The sequence below is a fragment of the Sceloporus occidentalis genome, unplaced genomic scaffold (genome assembly GCF_023333645.1).
Source record: "Sceloporus occidentalis isolate IW3139 unplaced genomic scaffold, rSceOcc1.0.p SCAF_209, whole genome shotgun sequence".
Classification (NCBI taxonomy): domain Eukaryota; kingdom Metazoa; phylum Chordata; class Lepidosauria; order Squamata; family Phrynosomatidae; genus Sceloporus; species Sceloporus occidentalis.
In genome coordinates, this window is record NW_028317189.1 from 298972 (window position 1) to 316954 (window position 17983).

The following is a 17983-nucleotide window of genomic DNA, read 5'->3' on the forward strand; positions in this document are numbered from 1 at the left end:
CATCTCGCCCCCATGCCCCCAAGTCATCCTTGTAGGACTAGCTGAGCTTGGAATGCCACGTTTAACCTGTTTGTGGCATCCAAGAAGGAAGGGACACCAGCGAGTATACCTGCTTGCCTATAAGGAATAGCCGGTCATATGAAGTTGTGGGTGGGGCTAGGTACGTGCTATGGGAGGGGCTACCACAATCTCCCTTTCTTTCAATTTGTTGGCATGTATGTATGTATGTATATGTTCAGCTTCTATAATATACTCATATTGGGATTTTGCTGCTTAGTGTACTGCCGTTTATCAGTTATCATTTGTTAATCTGAATGTCTTGTCATACAGTGTTTTTCCACCCCACTTTGTCAGTGTGTCCTTGTGTGCCTGTTTCCTCATACGTTGTCACATTACCGCAGTGGTTTTTTTGTCTTTTGTCGCCGCGTCATGTACTTGACGTGTTTATTTTTTAAACATGTGCCTTCTTGTTGCAGGACTGCATGGAGCGTAAAGCTGCGTGTTCTCACAGTTTGTGATTGTGTAGTTTTGTTAAACAGTTGTGTTGTAACAGGGCCCAGGCAGTCTGGACAGACGGAGGACGCTGACACCACTAGCTCTAAGAGAGCGGTACAGCCTGCTGAATGACAGTACGAGGGGTGAGAGCAAGGGGAGCGGGCAGCTTAGATGGATGAAGACCCACCGAACTGAATGTAAAATGGGCAAGGGGGGGGCACGATAAGGCATGGGTGGGGAGGAGGACTAGTCTTATCAGGAGGGAGAGGTAGAAATTGGGGGAGAATAATAGAAAGGAGGCCATACAACAGATAATGGGAGTAAAGGTACAATACAGGAGTTTAACTTGGCCCCACAGCCTCCATAAGGTGATCCTTGGGGAACAGAGTCGGTGGGATCTGGAAGGTGGGGTACAGATTCTTGTCTGATTAAACCTCTCTCCAACTCAAGATCCTTCTTATGTGTCTCCTACCCTCCCCTGCCAGTCCTGATAAATGTCCATCTATATCCTTGACAATAGCGATGGACCAAATATTTGCTCCATCACTACTTCTTGGGTCCTTTTCAGCGTTTCTGTTACACATGATCCCCCGAATTGTTGTCTCTCTGACATTGATACCCCACTACTTCATGACACCCGATTCCCTAGTCAGCCCTTATTCCCTGATGATGATTAAACCCTCTGCCCCATCAGCACCAAGCAAACTGTGTTCTCCTAATCACTACTACTCTAATGACAACAAAACCTTATTTCCATTAGACGTTTATGGAACACATTCCACCTCCTTCTTTCCTCCATCCCATTAAGAACCGCATCCCTCCATGACTTGTTTCATCGTCTTATCCCACCTGCGATCTCTTATGTATTTTGTGTATGACTTGGCCTCCTTTTCCCTTCTACCGACCTCCATTCTGAACCCCACTAGTATGTCTGAACCCGGCAATCATCAACAAACACCTTCCTTTTTTCCCCTTTTCTCACCCCTGCGTTCTCTTTCCCTCCAGGGTCTCTAGGTGGCACAGATCGCGTTGATATGAAGATGGCTGTTATCTCAGAGCATCTTGGCCTGAGCTGGGCAGGTGAGCTGACACATTAACACACAACATAGATTTATTCCACACGCCTAGATAGCATGCAGATCTCTATATATGCGTAATGCATAGTTATGGAATTGTTCCATTAGTTATAACAAAAAACAACTACTTGTTTTATTTGGAAATATGGACAAGCCACAACAGCATGCTAACTTTCCCAAGGTTTCGCTCCATATACCACCTTCCGTCACAGCAGCGTCATGTCAGGCACATGTCCCTTGTGGCAGCCCATACTAAGTTGATAAGATGTCTTAGAAAATTGCCACCGTTTATGGATTGCCACGATTAAGTAGGCTGATTCGGTAAATGAACATGCAGTATAGTTTAAGATTATTAGGAATTATGTATTTGTATTTCAAGCACGTTACCAAAAACTCACTAATACGAGCAATGGCTTCCTCCACGTCAATGAGATGACAGGTTTTATGATCACTGGACGTTCTTGTCCCTTTACAATCTTAGAATCGGAATCCTGTAGATAATATCAGATCAGATTATTTATTTGGTACTGACCCTAGCAACCATCAATACTTTAGTTTTTTCTCCCCAATGAACTATGAAAGCATCCATTAGGGATTATGTACAAAGTGCTATCCTGGCAAAGCAGCAAAAGTGTTGTAATCTGCATAGGGATCAATGCAGTGTCCCTGCTAATTGCTCCACTGTTACCACTTTGCACCAGAGCTGGCCTTTTTACACAACCCCTAATATGATTTTTAACCCTAGTGTTGCGTTATTTAATGCTTTTTTTAGTATTTATTGATTTATATAGAAACATCGTATTCTACAGCGCTGTACAAATCAGCAAACATGCAGGGCATCACATGATTTACTAAAACAATAGTGGAGGTGAGCCTTGGTCAATGAGTTTACAATCTAGTAGATATACATTATCCAGTAGGTTGCTAGCACTTTTACTATCAGATATCAGACATCTTGTTGGTTATAAACTATATTTTATTCTGTATGGTTATCTGATATATAATAAATGTGTGCTGCTGAATTTAAATAACCCCAATCATGTGCATTTACCCTGGAATGAAAATGAACACATTACATTAAAATAGTTCAGAAATCCAACTTTCACGATTTAATATGATCGCCTTTATTCCTAATTACATGAAACCTGATCCCAGATCTCATTGATCCAGAGGATCTCCCATCACAAAAGTGATGTCTTATACCAGGCTGCTCTCCAACGTAAGTTAGATATATACTGTATGCCCCTTAATTACATGTACCGGCTCACAATGCATTGTTTTTAATGGGTTTAAGGACAACCCATTGTCCTTAAGGGGTTAAAGCTATTTGCTAACCTAGTACACAACCTACAGGCCTAGTGCAATCAGCATGCAATAGCGCCCTCTACTGTTACATTATTCACACTGTTTCAAAAAGACAACCCTTGCCCTTTATTCTGAGTTTTATGTTTTTTCTAATTAATAAGCCAGCTGAGCCATTTAGTGTTATCCTGAAAATATGGTGTGTTAGCTGCCTCCAACAACTGTCCATCACCCCTGGATTAGTACAATAAACACACTATTCACTATTCACTGCTCGATGGCCAGTCCTGTCCTGAACAGAGTCAGTGCGTGCCTCAGTATATAGTGATAGGTGTTATGCTGTACTACCGTCAATGTGTGCCTCAGTATATAGTGATAGGTGTTATGCTGTACCACCGTCAATGTGTGCCACAGTATATAGTGATAGGTGTTATGCTGTACCACCGTCAATGTGTGCCTCAGTATATAGTGATAGGTGTTATGCTGTACCACCGTCAATGTGTGCCTCAGTATATAGTGATAGGTGTTATGCTGTACCACCGTCAATGTTTGCCTCAGTATATAAGGATCTTTCTGTAGGATGATCAGGTGACCCAATTAAAACACATAAAACGGGGACACATAAAATGTGAATCATGCAGGGTATGATTATCGTGTGTATTCTTATACCTCTCAGGGGTCTTGCCCCGGTCTCGGGGTGCAGAGGCTGGTTCCCACCGTCACACAGTCTGGAATTTACTCCTTCTTATTCCACACTGCTGCTATCACGTCTAAATCTCCCAACGTTTGCTACCAGTGTTATGGTTGATATCCCTGCTTAAATGTAGGTGACTCAATTAAGTGTATCCTTAAGTAATTATACGCCAGGGTTTCCACGAGTCACTACATAGAATCATCACAACGGGCAATTAAAGGGTTAATATTTGAATAATGCCAGGGTCAGCTCATTTAGACAGTCTGTTTGTATTTGCTACGTGTTATCAGCCCAGAGGAGAACACGTTATTAAGTCACATGTTTGTCACCCACATTAGTAGTCACATTAGAGACGTTTTGTGCAGAGCTTTGGTTTTACCACGTGGTAGAATTTATACTTTGCCTAAATTCCAAGGGGGATTATCCATTAGCCTTTGTCAACAACAGGGCGTTTAATCGGTAAGACTTTTCATCACATCCAAGCTTTTCCCCTATTACCAGCTCGCAAAAAAAAACAACAAAACATCCGCCAGCTCCTTGTAACGCCGTCTTGTGGCAAACGCTAGAATGACTCAGTCTTAACCACCTAGTCGGACACTATGGCGGAGGAAAAAACTTTTTTGCATTGGCATTTGCAGTTTTATCACATTAAGTGTTCACTTGCACACACAAAGCCATTAAAACATGTTTTCTTTAGAATATTGAGGCGACCACGGTAAGACCACTAGATCATTAGAAAATTGGGGGGCAAACTACCCGCAGATACAGGAAGACACCAAACGGATCCTCGCAGAGACCTTGTTTCACTGACTATAAAAAAATCCAGAAAGTGTAAAACACAATACAAACGCTGCAGGTTTCACTATATATGTTCCAAAGCCTGTCATTTGAGGCGTGATTTACTTTTAACCCCACCTTACACATTTTCCCATGGGGCGTTAGAATCACCGCATTCTTCTTCTTCTCTCCCCAGAACTGGCTCGGGAGCTGCAGTTTGAAATGGATGACATTAACAAGATTCGGGTGGAAAACCCAAACTCCCTGCTTGAGCAGAGTGCGGCCCTGTTACAACTGTGGGCATCACGCCAGGGCCCCGATGCAAAACGTAAGTACGTTCATACTGTCCAGCTATCCCTCTTCAGGAGAAACAGTCCCTCTTCCAGACACAAATGCCTCTGCCACCTTTTTTCTCCCCAGTCTTCCTCTTTTCGTGGATCTAAAAATGTTATGAGTGTATCGCAGCCTTCTGCAGCCCTAAAAGTCACAATAAACGCTATAGAAAAAAGCTTATAATACATTGTTCTCATTCTTCCGCTATCAAAAGGTCACTCCTATTGTATATGATGGTTATATGCTTGGAATGTAATGTACCACCTCATCATTTAGCACCAGAAATCAATATTCATATTCATTTATAATTGTAACATATACACTTACAACGCTACATAGGGAGTAGTGCAAGTTTCAGTGATGTACGACACATCACTTAAGTAAATAAGTTTCTTAAGACAACATTACATTAATCGGTAGATCATAAAAACATTGGTTCTGAGGTTTTCAAGATGCACGTAGATCATGTAGATCTGTTGATATTTCAGTAAGATGTTATTGGTAATCTTACACCTTATTTACTGCAGACAAGTTGCAGTTTCAACTCGCCAACTTCGCTGCGCGTTATAAAGGATCTTTTTTTCTGCAAGAAGCGTAGTTCAATCTTTCAAGACATCACACTGGTTTAATTAGGCAAAATGCAGCACCGACCGCTAGTTAAAGGGTGGTAGGTAATCAGGACATCCTCCCAGCAGAAGTGGTAGAAGATAATACAGTGAGGGGGATTGAAGCATGGATGGGATAGGTATTATGGCCATCCTGAATCTAAGACAAGGTAGACTAGATGGGCATCAAATTCTGGGTTTCTATGTAACTCATCCCTCCTTGCAGGAGAAGTCCGCAATCAATGGCCCATTATAATACATAATGAAGTATTTGGATTGAAACTTCAACCCTGCTGCACACTCAAACTTTAGTGAATAAACCCCATTGTCTCATTTGTCTCATACATATATTTAAGGGACATATGTTTCAGGGATTCATAGGAGAATCAGATGACCGGGTATAATGTGTGCACACAGTTTAAATGGCTGGTGTCATATTATGGGACTTGTTCTACCCAGGGCTGTCTGTAATCATAGCGGGGAACTGAGCAAGACTCACCCAAAAAGTAGTAGCGGAGAGGTCTGTGCCATCCTCTGCCTTGCAGACCTTCACCTGTAGACCCTGTCGGCTGTTAAAGGGCCCAAAAGGACAGCTGCTACGGGTCCCTAAAGTGACCCATGGCCTGGGATAGCTGCCACCTTTGCCCCATGTTAAAGCCAATTTCCATTAAAGGTCGGATACAGGACTGAATCTACTTGCTTAACTGGAACCAGTCTACCTCACCAGTTTATATTTGGTCTAAAACAGACTGAATTTGTTAACCTGGCTGCTATACGGTCTAGAAACAGGAAACTTTTAGTTTAAAGGGTTATTTCAATATAAAATAATCAACTAGATCTACTTACCTGGTAGACACAGCGTGGGGTAAGCAGCAGTTCGTCCGCTGATACTCTGTCCAGACTCCTTAGCTTCTGGATACTGGGGAGATTTAAAAATACAGATTCTATTTCTAACCCTGGACACCAAATCATATCTTTACTTCCAAGCCAAATACTAGATAAAGATGTCTCAACGAGCTTTTTATATATATATATGAATAAAAATACATTGCTTTGGGTACCCAGTGTAGTAATGCCATGGGTAGGGTGGAGTGCAAGTATTCTGCTATAAAGCAACTTAAAAAGTACACTCAAGCAACTGTTATTAGATCTGTAGTGTTTTGTTAAAAAAAAACGCATTGTTTCAGGTTAAAAAAGGATATATATTTGTGTTTTTGAGCCGGGTTTTCTATCTGGTTATAAGGGTTAGGTAGACCCCTTGGAGTGCCGGGCAGCTGCCAGGCCTTGCAAAGCCTTTAATACTCGTTAATGGGGCACTAAAGACATTGCATTTATTTATATAGCGCCAGCAGATTCCATAGGGGTACAGTGAACATCAACAATAACATTAACACACTGCTACAGAACGAGAAGGGGGCCCTGCATTTTAATTGATTAGTCTAGTAAACGTACATTTGTGGAAAGCTTAATTAATTGTGTGTTTCTATTATCGTGGCTGGTCTATAAATTGTATTTATTACACCCCACAGTGGAAGATCTGTATACGGCTCTGCGGAACATTGATCGCAGCGAGATTGTCAACATGCTTGAGGGATCTGGGCGCCAGAGCAGGTGTTTTAAAGGAGAGCGCCGCTACACCAACAGCGATGGATCAGTATCCCCTTCTCAAAGAAATGGTATGATCCATTGGGACCATCACTTAAGTAGACAGAGACCGCACAATAAAGTATGTACGGGGGAACCTAAATCAGTAGACATTCAGCAAAAGACAGAGAGGGCACCTATGGATGAAGGTGGCAGGGATCAGGTAACGTGTAATTAGCTGATTAGGGCCAGTAGCAAAGATCAAAGATAACCAGCTAGGGAGAGGAAATTAGCATCTATGGACGGTCATCAAATAGCTTGGTCCCTAGGAATATTACCTTCAATACAAAATAAGGTAGTGAAATTTAGGACTGTCAGCTTTTATGCCTTTTCACCTTTATCTCCTGTCCCTAGCCAATGAGTCGCATGTCTCTATCACCCTCTTACCCACCCCTGGAGTGAGAATTCAGGGTGGGTTCAATGTGTGTGTGTCTCTCACCTCTCTCTTTCTCTCTCTCTCTCTCACTCCTGTGCTAAGCTTATATGTTCACCTCTGACCTCTGACCTCCTCATGCTACTGTCCTCCTTTCAAACAGGACGGTGTTTCCTGTTCATTCCTGATACCCATTCCCACACCTGAAGCATGTATGTATCTCTTTAGCCCTTAAACAGATTCAATTCATGCTTTCACTCATACTTTCAAATGCACATAACATCATGCATAAGAATCCAGAAATAACCGTGTCGCACATAGAGGAGTCATACAGCCACATGCAGATGAATGGACATACATAGAATGTGTATGAATTATATTATAGCACAGCTGAGCAAACCATAGTCCTCTGTTTAAGGCATGAGCGGTAATATATTATTCTATGCAACTACTGCAATTCTGTACCAAGTACCCCTGATAGCAACCAATTACTTACCCGAGAGTATCTTGTGGTTCTTAGAGCCATGTTCTTCTAAACAGATAGCATCATCTCATTTTGTCGCTCTATTTAATTTTGACTCCAGCCTAAACCATGGAAAAAAATCATTCATACAATACAGACAATGGATTTCGTATCATTCCAACTTTGTGTTTTCATGTGCTTACATATTAGGGTTTAGATATGTTATCTTTTACTTTGTTAAGTGACGGTGATCAGGAATAGCTCCATAGAGGTACATTGTGGTCTTTCTCCCAACTCCCAACCCATACTACATTGAACTTTGTGTAAAACATCTCAAGAAGCAAAGTCATAAAATGAGATGTGGCTAGTTTTTCGCAAAGAGCCAGCAGGCACAGGTTATGCAATTAAGTCCTCCATGGTGTGATTGGGCCAGTTGGGGGTCATCAGAGATCTCCATTCTAACCGGATTGTTGAGCAGAGGTACACCACGGGTCCTGATTGCCCACGGTTTATGGACTGCCACCCCCATAAACCAGCCTCCCGAGGCCTGCTGCAGTGTGTTGTCATCCTGACACCTGAGTGATGTGTGTGGTGGGAATCTCCTGAGCCCCCTCTGCCTCCCTCGCATGTAACTAAAAGCAGCAGACACGTGGCAGGGTGGTGGTGGCTGCTGATCGCTTAAACAGCTGAGTGGTGACAAGTAGGAGACCTTGGGGCCTGCTTATTCAGCACATTCACACTTCCCTTTATATAGCGAGCAAGGAGACACGTCCGACCCTCACTAACATTTAAATAATACGACTAGAATGTATACAAAATCTATAAGGACAGGGTGTAGATTAGAACGCTGCGCTCTTATATGATACATACACAGATTATTTCCATTCCATTGGATTACTTTCTTACAAGTACTGTAGTGTCCTTTGACCACCCTTTGGCCAGTTTTCTTTTAACCCATAAAACATGTCATTGCTACTGGGTGATTTTGCTTCTTTCTACAATATCTGGTTACTTCGCTCCCACCCCAAAACGAACCTTTTAACCCAACATACGTGTCTCGCTTGCGCTAACTAATGAGGAGCCTCTAACCACATGCTGTCTCGCATTTCCTGTAGTAAAACTATATTGTAACGCAATATGTTTTCGCTGATAGATTAGTCTCCATAGACAAACCTTGTCGGGCTGCTTACGTGGAACCCTCTGTATTAGACAGCCCTTCTAATTTTTGTTACTGTATGGGCTTGAACTTTAATTAATCAAACATGTCATTTTCAGCCTTTGAATTATAGCTGTCATTAAGTCAATTTGGGGCTTAGGTATAAAAAAAAAGTGATTGTGATATGAAGTTTGAAAAGTGTTCTTATCACCATAGCAACCGGTGATTTGTCCCTGTTGGTTTGACATTAGTTTGTTTCCTAGAGCGATAAGATCCCTTTTAAAATTTTGCGCCGGAATCAATTTTCGAAAAATACCCTCCATTTTCCTAAATGTGAAAAGAGGCATAGAGAGGCTTCTGAAATCTGGATTTATTGGGATATTGTATGTTTGGGGAGCAAAATATTGTATTTGATGAACAAATTTAAATTAATGTCAGTGAAGATGTAAAGGTCGGATCTTAAATCCCTGAGATTTTAAACACATGAAGGTACAAGAGTAGTTACCCAGAATGCACCTGGGTTATAAGCTGACCCTGGTCCAGAATTCTACGGGAGGCATTGAGGTTGCAATATCCATCTGCTTCTGTTTGAGGAGCGTGTGTGTGACATCCCTTCCCCACCCTCCCCCCAACAGGTCACCCCTTGACGCAGGACGAGCTGCTTTCCCCGGCCTCTCTCAACTACTCCCTTCCCTCCCCACTGAGACTGGATCAATACTGGAGTGAGGCGTCCATTTTGGATGGAGTTCCCATGGCAACAGCAGAGCCTGAGGGACTATTGGACCTTCCTGACCTTCCACTCTGGGCCTCTGGCCTGTCCCCCTCACTGGTGGCTCCTGAAGATTCATCTCTGGATTGCAGCAAGGCCGAGGATGAGTGGGATGCCCCACCACGTCCATCCTCGGGCTCCCCTGACCTGGAGGAGGAGGAGGACACTGAAGCCGGAGGTCAGAGGTTAAAGGTGGCAGTGGGAGAGAAGAAGAGAGGGGAATGTTGGTCAGTAGTGGTCTAGCAACCTCTTTTTCATATCTTGTAACAGGGCCAGAAAGGGTACATGCTCGGATCACTGAAACCCCCGCCACTTGTCGAGTGACATCTAGTGGTGTGGAGAGGTAAGCCATCATCTCATTAGCACTTGGCCTGTTTTCCATATGACCTGGTAGCATCCCTCAGAATATGTACCCTGCACCATGTATTGCTGGCTAAATTATTGACTGCAGCTGTGACGGGTGCTCTAGCCCAGGGGTAGGCAATCTTCGGCTCTCCAGATGTTGTGAACTACATTTCCCTTGATGCTTTGCCAGCATTATGACTGTAAGAGCATTATGGGAGATGTAGTCCCCAACATCAGGAGAGCCAAAGATTGCCTACCCCTGCTCTAGCCCAATGCCAGCTAGGCATGGTGACACCGTGGGGATTATGAGACTTGTAGTCCCACGAAAACTGGAGTACCATTTGCCGCCCATCACTTTCTTTTGCGTTCCTCAGTGATCATGGAGGGGTTTGAGTAAAAAAAGTGATTCTGGTGCGATATATTATTACCATAGTAACCAATGGACTGGTCTAGTACGCAGGAAAATGGTTGTTATGGTGATAATGACACTTTTGCTCCAGAATCTCTTTTTGTGCAAAAAGTGGACCCTAAACAGTCAAACCGAATGCATCCATACATTCTTTACACAGGTGTACTAATTTGTAGTTCCACTTTACGCTACATTAGATAATTACCTGCTGGTAGGGGATCACAGAATCTTTATGTCCACGCTTTACATTTGATGTGTAGGGTGCACGAGTGGAACACAGATGCCCCCGGTCAAAGACCCTCCCGGCGTTCTCCTCACCATGATAATGGTGCCCCCTTAACTTACGAGGAGCTTCATCAGAACTTCAAGGGTAGCGCCAGAATCAAGGTCACTCAGCAGACCACCATGTTCAGCACAAGGGGACAACAAGAGGTAAGCCATCTGGGAGGGTAAGTGCATTGCTTGGCATCAGTCCTTGAAGCAGCATTTAGGGACCATACGGAGATATAGGACAAAATGTTAGGCGCCAGTCTTTTTATGGAAAAGTAACAAATATATACAGTAATGGAAGCAAACATAAATAGTAAAATCATTGTTCCGGCAGTTGTGTATACACCAATTAGTACACAGATTACCTGCTAGGGTAGGTAGATGGATGTACAAGAAGATATAATAGATATATGTACATAGTAAAACAGAAATTCACCAGCATGAACAGACGAACAGGTAAACATAGATTAATACAGACAAACATACACAAAGACAAACATTAGTTAAGTCTGCGTATACATTAGTACAAGCAAACACGTATGCACAAATGACATCATAGGGATTTGCAGGGAAAACACCTGTTACAACACATTTTTACATATACACAGGTAAAAAAACAGGCAGTGGGCTAATAGTTGACTAAGTGTCCCTGGCCCTTTAAGGTCAGCGGCTGCAATGGCGTATATTAAATATTTATACTCGAGCAGTGGCCCTCCCAGCCACCCGTCCAACAAACCTGCTCGGTGTCGTGCCTGAGTACTGAAAACACCAATGACTGATTGTGGTCTGAGGCTTTACAGCACAAAAATAGCAGACTAGGTGGTCTTATCTGTTGTTAGATTCTATGTTTACATAGCATATATTCCATACCTAATGATGAGTGAAGGTATTTAAGTAGAGATGTTTATACACAAATATTGGACGAATAACAACTGAAACGTTATATTTAACTGTTACAAAAATAGACACATGTCTAAGTCACAAAGAGCCATGGACGCACACATACACACAATCTCGGCTGGTCTGACAAATACAAATAGATAACCGCAGATAAATTGGTTAAAATCTGCCCCCCCCCGTGACTTTCAGCTGCTGAGGTCATTCCTCACTGGGCCAGCAGCCCACCTGCCCCTTTCCCAATTTAAGGGGTATTAAGTGATCCTCTTCCTTCCCTCCCCACTGGGTCTGGTTTCATTCCCTCCCTCCGGACAGCTGACACACGCAGACACTGACAGGGGTGATCGTACGGGGCAATCGCGTCGGCCCCAAACTCTGGAAAAAAAGTCAAGGAACCTTGGATTTCAGGCTTGGCGCTGGATTTGGTCAGAAGGGGTGCATTTTCGGATTAAGAAGAATACGGAGATGCCTTTTACAGATCTGTAGATATATATATATATATATATATATATATATATATATATATATATATGTAGTGGTGGGGGCTCTATTTATATCTTAGAGTAGGGTGGCCGCTATAGGGGCAATGTACAAGAACCCAAGTTATTTTTGTATTCATAGGAAACCATTTTTACAGGATATGCCAGGATCTTAATTATATTACATAGGGGGGGTATTCCCTTTCCAGGTTATTTTAAGGAAGGATATAGCTGTGTATTTCAGAGGGGATAATCTTATATTTTATCCTTTGCGAGGATTGAAGGGTGTAGAAGGTGAGAGCGGTCCAGGATGTGGGGGTTCCTTACTGAGCTAGGGGTATGCATAGTGCTGATAGGGTTTTTTGTGGTTAGTTGTCAGAACGTAGTACATATTGTCCGTGGTGCTGCGAAATATGTCCTTCGCCGGCTCCACGCCGAGCTGGACCGGGAACTTGGGGAGGGAGGGGGAGAGGACGACGAAGAGACGCTGACCACCAAGGTTGTGCGGAGAAGAGTCATTGTGAAGGTAACTGTGACACCGATAATACTGCGTGATATTATCTATATATAATCTATGTTATAGCATGCAGATATCCGCGTGTATCCTAATGTAAGTGTTTTCCATATCTGATTCCCAATTTAAAGGTTATAGTCTCCATCTATCTATCTATCTATGGAGTGTAACTCTGTCCCACTCATATTATTATTAGGAAATAATGTATATATTATGTGTGATATTCTTTATGCATCCCTGGCTATAACAGTTCTGTGAGTACAGCTGCCCCAGGCACGATAGACTCCCCCCCCCCCCCCGGATGGGAACTAATAACTGCCCCATTTGTTACAGGGTAATGAGGTCCCAGACATTCCTGGGGAGCAGGTGACGGAGGAAGAGTTCACCGACGAGCAGGGCAACATAGTGACAAAGAAGGTGAGTGCCAATGTCTGTACAGGTACAGTACTGTAGAACTACAAATCCCATCATCCGCAGCCAGCCTTAGAACTATGACCGTAGCAGCTGAAGAACTACATGTCTGCTGTCCTTGTCATGTGTGTATCCATTTACGTCAGTGGTATTTGCCCTCTTCCTGCATACACTAAATGCCTCTCCTTAAAGGGATAGTAACTTCCCGAGCCAATTGCTAGAATATTACAGGATTGCCTTATCCATGAAGGTGAACCTTGGCAGCGGCAGAATTCCCGACACCTGAGAACGACAAACTTTCCTTGGAGGATTAACTATTTCCTTAACTTCATAGTCAAAACAAGTAGATTCTAATACAGATTACAACCCTTCGGGGATCCCTCAAATCCTGTGGCTCCTCCACAGCACACCTTGGAGATGTTTACCCCTTTTTAGCTCTAGTATGTCACACACAGTGTCTTTATGTTTTTAATGTCCATTGCAGACAGTCAGGAAGGTCCTGCGCAGAGTGGGACCCCCAGGGTCCACAGATCTAGGGGATAATGAAGATTTGCTGATTGAGGGGACCCTGCAGGAGGCAGAAGAGCTGGAGAGTGAGACCCCCAATTACCTGAAGTATGCTGTGTTACACCGAGAGGTAAAGTCCTATTTTGCCTTCCTTCAATTTCTTTTTTTGACACAGGAAGCTTCCATAGTGTGCAAAATTATGACCCCCCCCAGCAAATATTTTGAGCCAGTACAACTCTTTGTCCCCCATATCTCCGTGGAGCCTGGCCATAGCCTTGCTTTAGGTAGCTTAATTACCCCTCAGTGTAATACTCTCCCCTTCTTACTCCTATTACTTAGCCAAGAGGTAGTTGCCCTGATGTTTATGAACTACAGCTCCCATAATACACCAAAGCAAAGGCTGGCTTCGGTCCATGAAGACATTCATCTGGCAACTGCTGGACTGCTTATAAAAGACGTGAATAAACCTAAAATCACGTGAGGTGTATATATAATAATAAATAGGTAATATGATACTTCCCTGATAAGACTGCAGCAACCCAAAAAATGAACACTCCTCCTCAGGGTGTAAGAATTCAAACGAACCAAACAATAATGGGGCGCAGATACATATAAGGAAAAAACAAAAAACCAATGGTGTAAAGTGTAAAACTAATAGAGTGTATGAAGTAAATATTGCACTCACAAAAGAAATGGATAATTCAGACCCATCTATGTAGAGCGTAAACTTCTTTAATATTCTTTGTAAATTCTAAAAAATAAACTTAAAATAGTGTAGTATCCGAGAGGATATAAAAATAGCCGGCAGGAAATACACTCACATTTAATTCGGGCACATAAAGTGCTTGAAGAGTGTCAGTGAAGAGTCCACCGGTTAATGAATGTAGAGTAGTCCAAAAGATGTACTTCTAAACGCGTTTCGCCGACTTGGCTTCTTCAGTAGAAGTATAATCTATGAAATAAATGATCTTATCCCGTTGGTGTGTTTTTATAACAACTGTGTTTTTATAACAACTGCTGGACTGCTACCTGTGAGCTCTCACATACCTCCATCACCATTGCATTCATTGGAGCTTCTGAGTCAGTTTGGAGAAATGTCCTTCTGAGTTCAGCCTTCAACTCTTCCCTGATTGTCATGAGTTGGTGGATTTGATGGGACTATTTTAATGGACAAAAGTAGGCTGATGGCTAGTGTGTTAATACAAATGTTAAGGTCCCATAACTCGGTGACCCAAAAGTTCTTATAGTCTGTGAAGTTACCGATGTTATCTCAGAGTTATCCAGTAAGAGGCTGATCCATCATATTTGCCATGTAGAACAGTGAATGTTCATAAACACCTTTACAGCGTAACCAACAGTGAAAAAAATATGAGAAAAATATGGAGCATTTTTATCATCTGTCACCTTTTATATGCTCTCCCACCACCGCACAGGTAGTGGAAGAACGCTCCGCTGTCTATGGTGGTCCAGTTAGAAGGAGCAGAGAGAGTGATGTCAAAGACGGCTCCCTATTTCTCCTCTGTAGCTACAATTATTAATGACCAATTGACTACCATGATGGATAAGAGTCCAGCTTGACTCCCTGCAGACGCCATCATTTTTCCACCTGTTCCTTCAGAATGTTTAGAACATTTCTGTAACATATGAACTTATAAAGCACAGTAGTCATTGGGTTGGTTGACATCCACCCTCTGGTGCAGTTGGATCCCATCTCTAGTAGCCAGGTAGGAACAGCTAAACATCCAAAGACTGCATTGTCCTGCTGTATGCCATGACTCTATCTAAGCTAATCATTTATCTGCCCTTTATATCAACCCACTTTGCAGCTCGCCCTATCTTTCGCCCTGTCTTTATCATTCCACATTTTCCTTCATTTTTATTGTATATATATATATGGTGAGATATGTTGACCTCCTCTATGGTGCTCATTGAGCCTTGGTGTTGGGACTCTTCGCAGACCCAAAGGTTTCACCAACTCTCTGCTTTCAGACTCATCACTGATGGATCACTTTTGACATATCATCATGTGCTGGGGGTCACCACTTAATTCTCTTTCCCTTTGTGTTGGCCAAATGTGGAAGCCCACACCTTTAGACGAAGGTTGAGCCTAAACTTAGGACCCATCTACTCCATCGTTGTAGACAGGTCCTTCTTTCTGTCTCTGACACTTATCTCTTGCTCCATCTCTTATGTCATCTTTGCTCAGTTTACATTTGCCAACTCTGTTTCTCTCTTTGTCCTATTGTGTTGCTCTTCAACCCTCATGTCTCCACTTATTCCTGTGTGTGAATATGTCCCATTTCATTCCCCTCCTGCTCCTACCCCTGTGTCTCCTGGGCTGCCCCTGGCAGGCAGAAGACGAACATGACTCTTTGAGGTCAGAGGTCGCAGACGGGAGGAAAGGGGCACAGATTGTGAAACGAGCCGGCACAAAACGGGTGCATCAGTAGGACCCCAAAACTGGGACACCCCAAATACTGGGAATCACCCAGGTAATAGTTTAAACACCCTTAAACCATGCCTCTTTCACACAGGGGAGGGCTGGCAAAGGAGACGGAGGGGCAGCTTCTCTCTGTGATTTCAAAAAATGTTCCTATTATCTGTAGTTTTATGATAGCATTTCATCATATCATCACACGTGTATCAGACTCATTTTTAGACAGCATTTCATCCCTGCCTAGATCCTTCCTGTGCTTCTATGGTGGGATTTTCTCCTGTTCAAGCCCCTTTTGGTATATATTACTGTGTGCAGATGCACTTGGCCAATATACACTGATCTGTTGGACAGGACTATGTTATAAATGCACCTTTAGACATATTAGTATGCCATTTGGCTGAATGTTGCCATCCTTCCCCTTCCTTAACCCTACATACAGCACCTCTAGACTAACTGGAACCTCCCCGAGACCAGCTTTACACTGGAAAACAACAGGTTAAACTACTTCTGCCATACACAGTGATTTCACTATTTTGTGAGTATGTGGCTACCACAAGGTATCAGAGCCACTTATTTTTAAGAGCTGTCACTGCAAAACATATAGCTAAATCAGGCAATATAAGGTTAAACTTATATACCCTATAGCCTCCCAGCTTAGTGAATACACCCTTGTGCATGCTGGGAATTGTAGTCCAACATCAGCTGTCGGGTCCTAGTGCGATATGTCACTCTCGTGTGCTCTGTTCTCCCCTTCCTTAACTTGTCTGCCATTCATCATGTGCTGTTTATCTATCCGCCTGTCTGTCCGTCCTCCTGCATTAAACAAACTAAATATAGGTCTGGTATGGAATAACATGCAGCCGGTTATATGGGACGCAGCCTAAGCATGCGCGGATCCTTCAGATCCTACTTACTCCTAATACTCCTTTCTCTAATATATGCAAGTGATCTCCCTATACTGTAAATTGCAAGCTCTTTGGCCGGCTTAGACATAAACTGTAGATAAACACGTATAGATCTGTGTCAGGCGGCTTCCTTGCTGTCACTTTGTCCCTTAGAGCCCCCCGTGATTTATTGTCTGATAATCTCTCTGGTCTCAGCTGTCTGAAGCGGCCGATGAGGACGGCATCGCCGTGTCCTTCCCTGTGGGGAACATACCTGCAATGTGACACCGATCAGGACAGACATGCCTGTCCCCGGCTGGGATAAATTTAGAGCAGTGATTACTGTCCGCGAGCTCGGCCTGTCTGCGCCGGACGGGTCCATACCCAGCGCTCACTGACTATATAAAAGGATCTCAATGCCTATAGAATAGAGGAAAGAGCGGGGAGATGTGATAGAAACATTTAAATTCCTTTTAAACAAAGGACAGATTTGGCCCTCCTAGTCAGCCCGTTAGAGACTCAGACCTTAATACGTCCTTAGTCTTGTCTGAGATTCAGCATAACTTAACTGAGAATGTGGTATGTAAGAGGAACAGCCATCCAGCCTATGTGGTAGAGGCTAATACAGTGAGGAACACGGGATAAACGCATGGACAGCCGGCAATCCCAGGGCTAGGACAGACAGCAGGCCATCCCAGGGGTGAAGCAGTCAGATACGTGTAATCGGGGTAAACCAGCATACCAGGCACCGTCTGACGCATTGGGATACTGGTTTTAATAAAGGACTCACCAGTATGATAAAAAAAAATGCTGAAGAGGAAATCCATGATTAATTAGCGTGTGTTTTGTGGCTTTATAAATCAGCATTGCTTGGTGGATGTCCCTTTTAATTAGGATTGTATATAACGAGCCGTGTACATTAGTGCCGGCTGCTATTAACCAAGTGAGTTCTATTGATCAGAATGTATCTCTATTGATCCCGATTGCCATGTATCTGCATTGATTATGTGTCTGTATTGGTCGGTCTCTTTTTATAATGGAATAATAATGTTTGCAATAAATAATTGCCTTTTTCTCTCCCTCCCCATGTTCTCTCCCCTTTTTCTCCAACCCCCCTACCTTCCCTATTTAACCCCTCCCCCC

General features: G+C 43.1%; 1 protein-coding gene across 1 annotated transcript in view; it reads left to right on the forward strand.

Moving 5' to 3' along the window:
* The window catches only part of LOC149277569 (uncharacterized), a 73510-nt gene extending 62043 nt beyond the window's left edge, over nt 1-11467 (forward strand). Inside the window, exons 35-42 of the mRNA XM_089502714.1 lie at nt 554-638; nt 1501-1575; nt 4541-4672; nt 6812-6958; nt 9554-9865; nt 9958-10030; nt 10702-10890; nt 11374-11467. Coding sequence (XP_089358840.1) covers nt 554-638; nt 1501-1575; nt 4541-4672; nt 6812-6958; nt 9554-9865; nt 9958-10030; nt 10702-10890; nt 11374-11467 — 1107 coding nt within the window. The remainder of the gene's footprint in view (nt 1-553; nt 639-1500; nt 1576-4540; nt 4673-6811; nt 6959-9553; nt 9866-9957; nt 10031-10701; nt 10891-11373) is intronic.
* The last annotated feature ends 6516 nt before the right edge of the window (nt 11468-17983 follow it).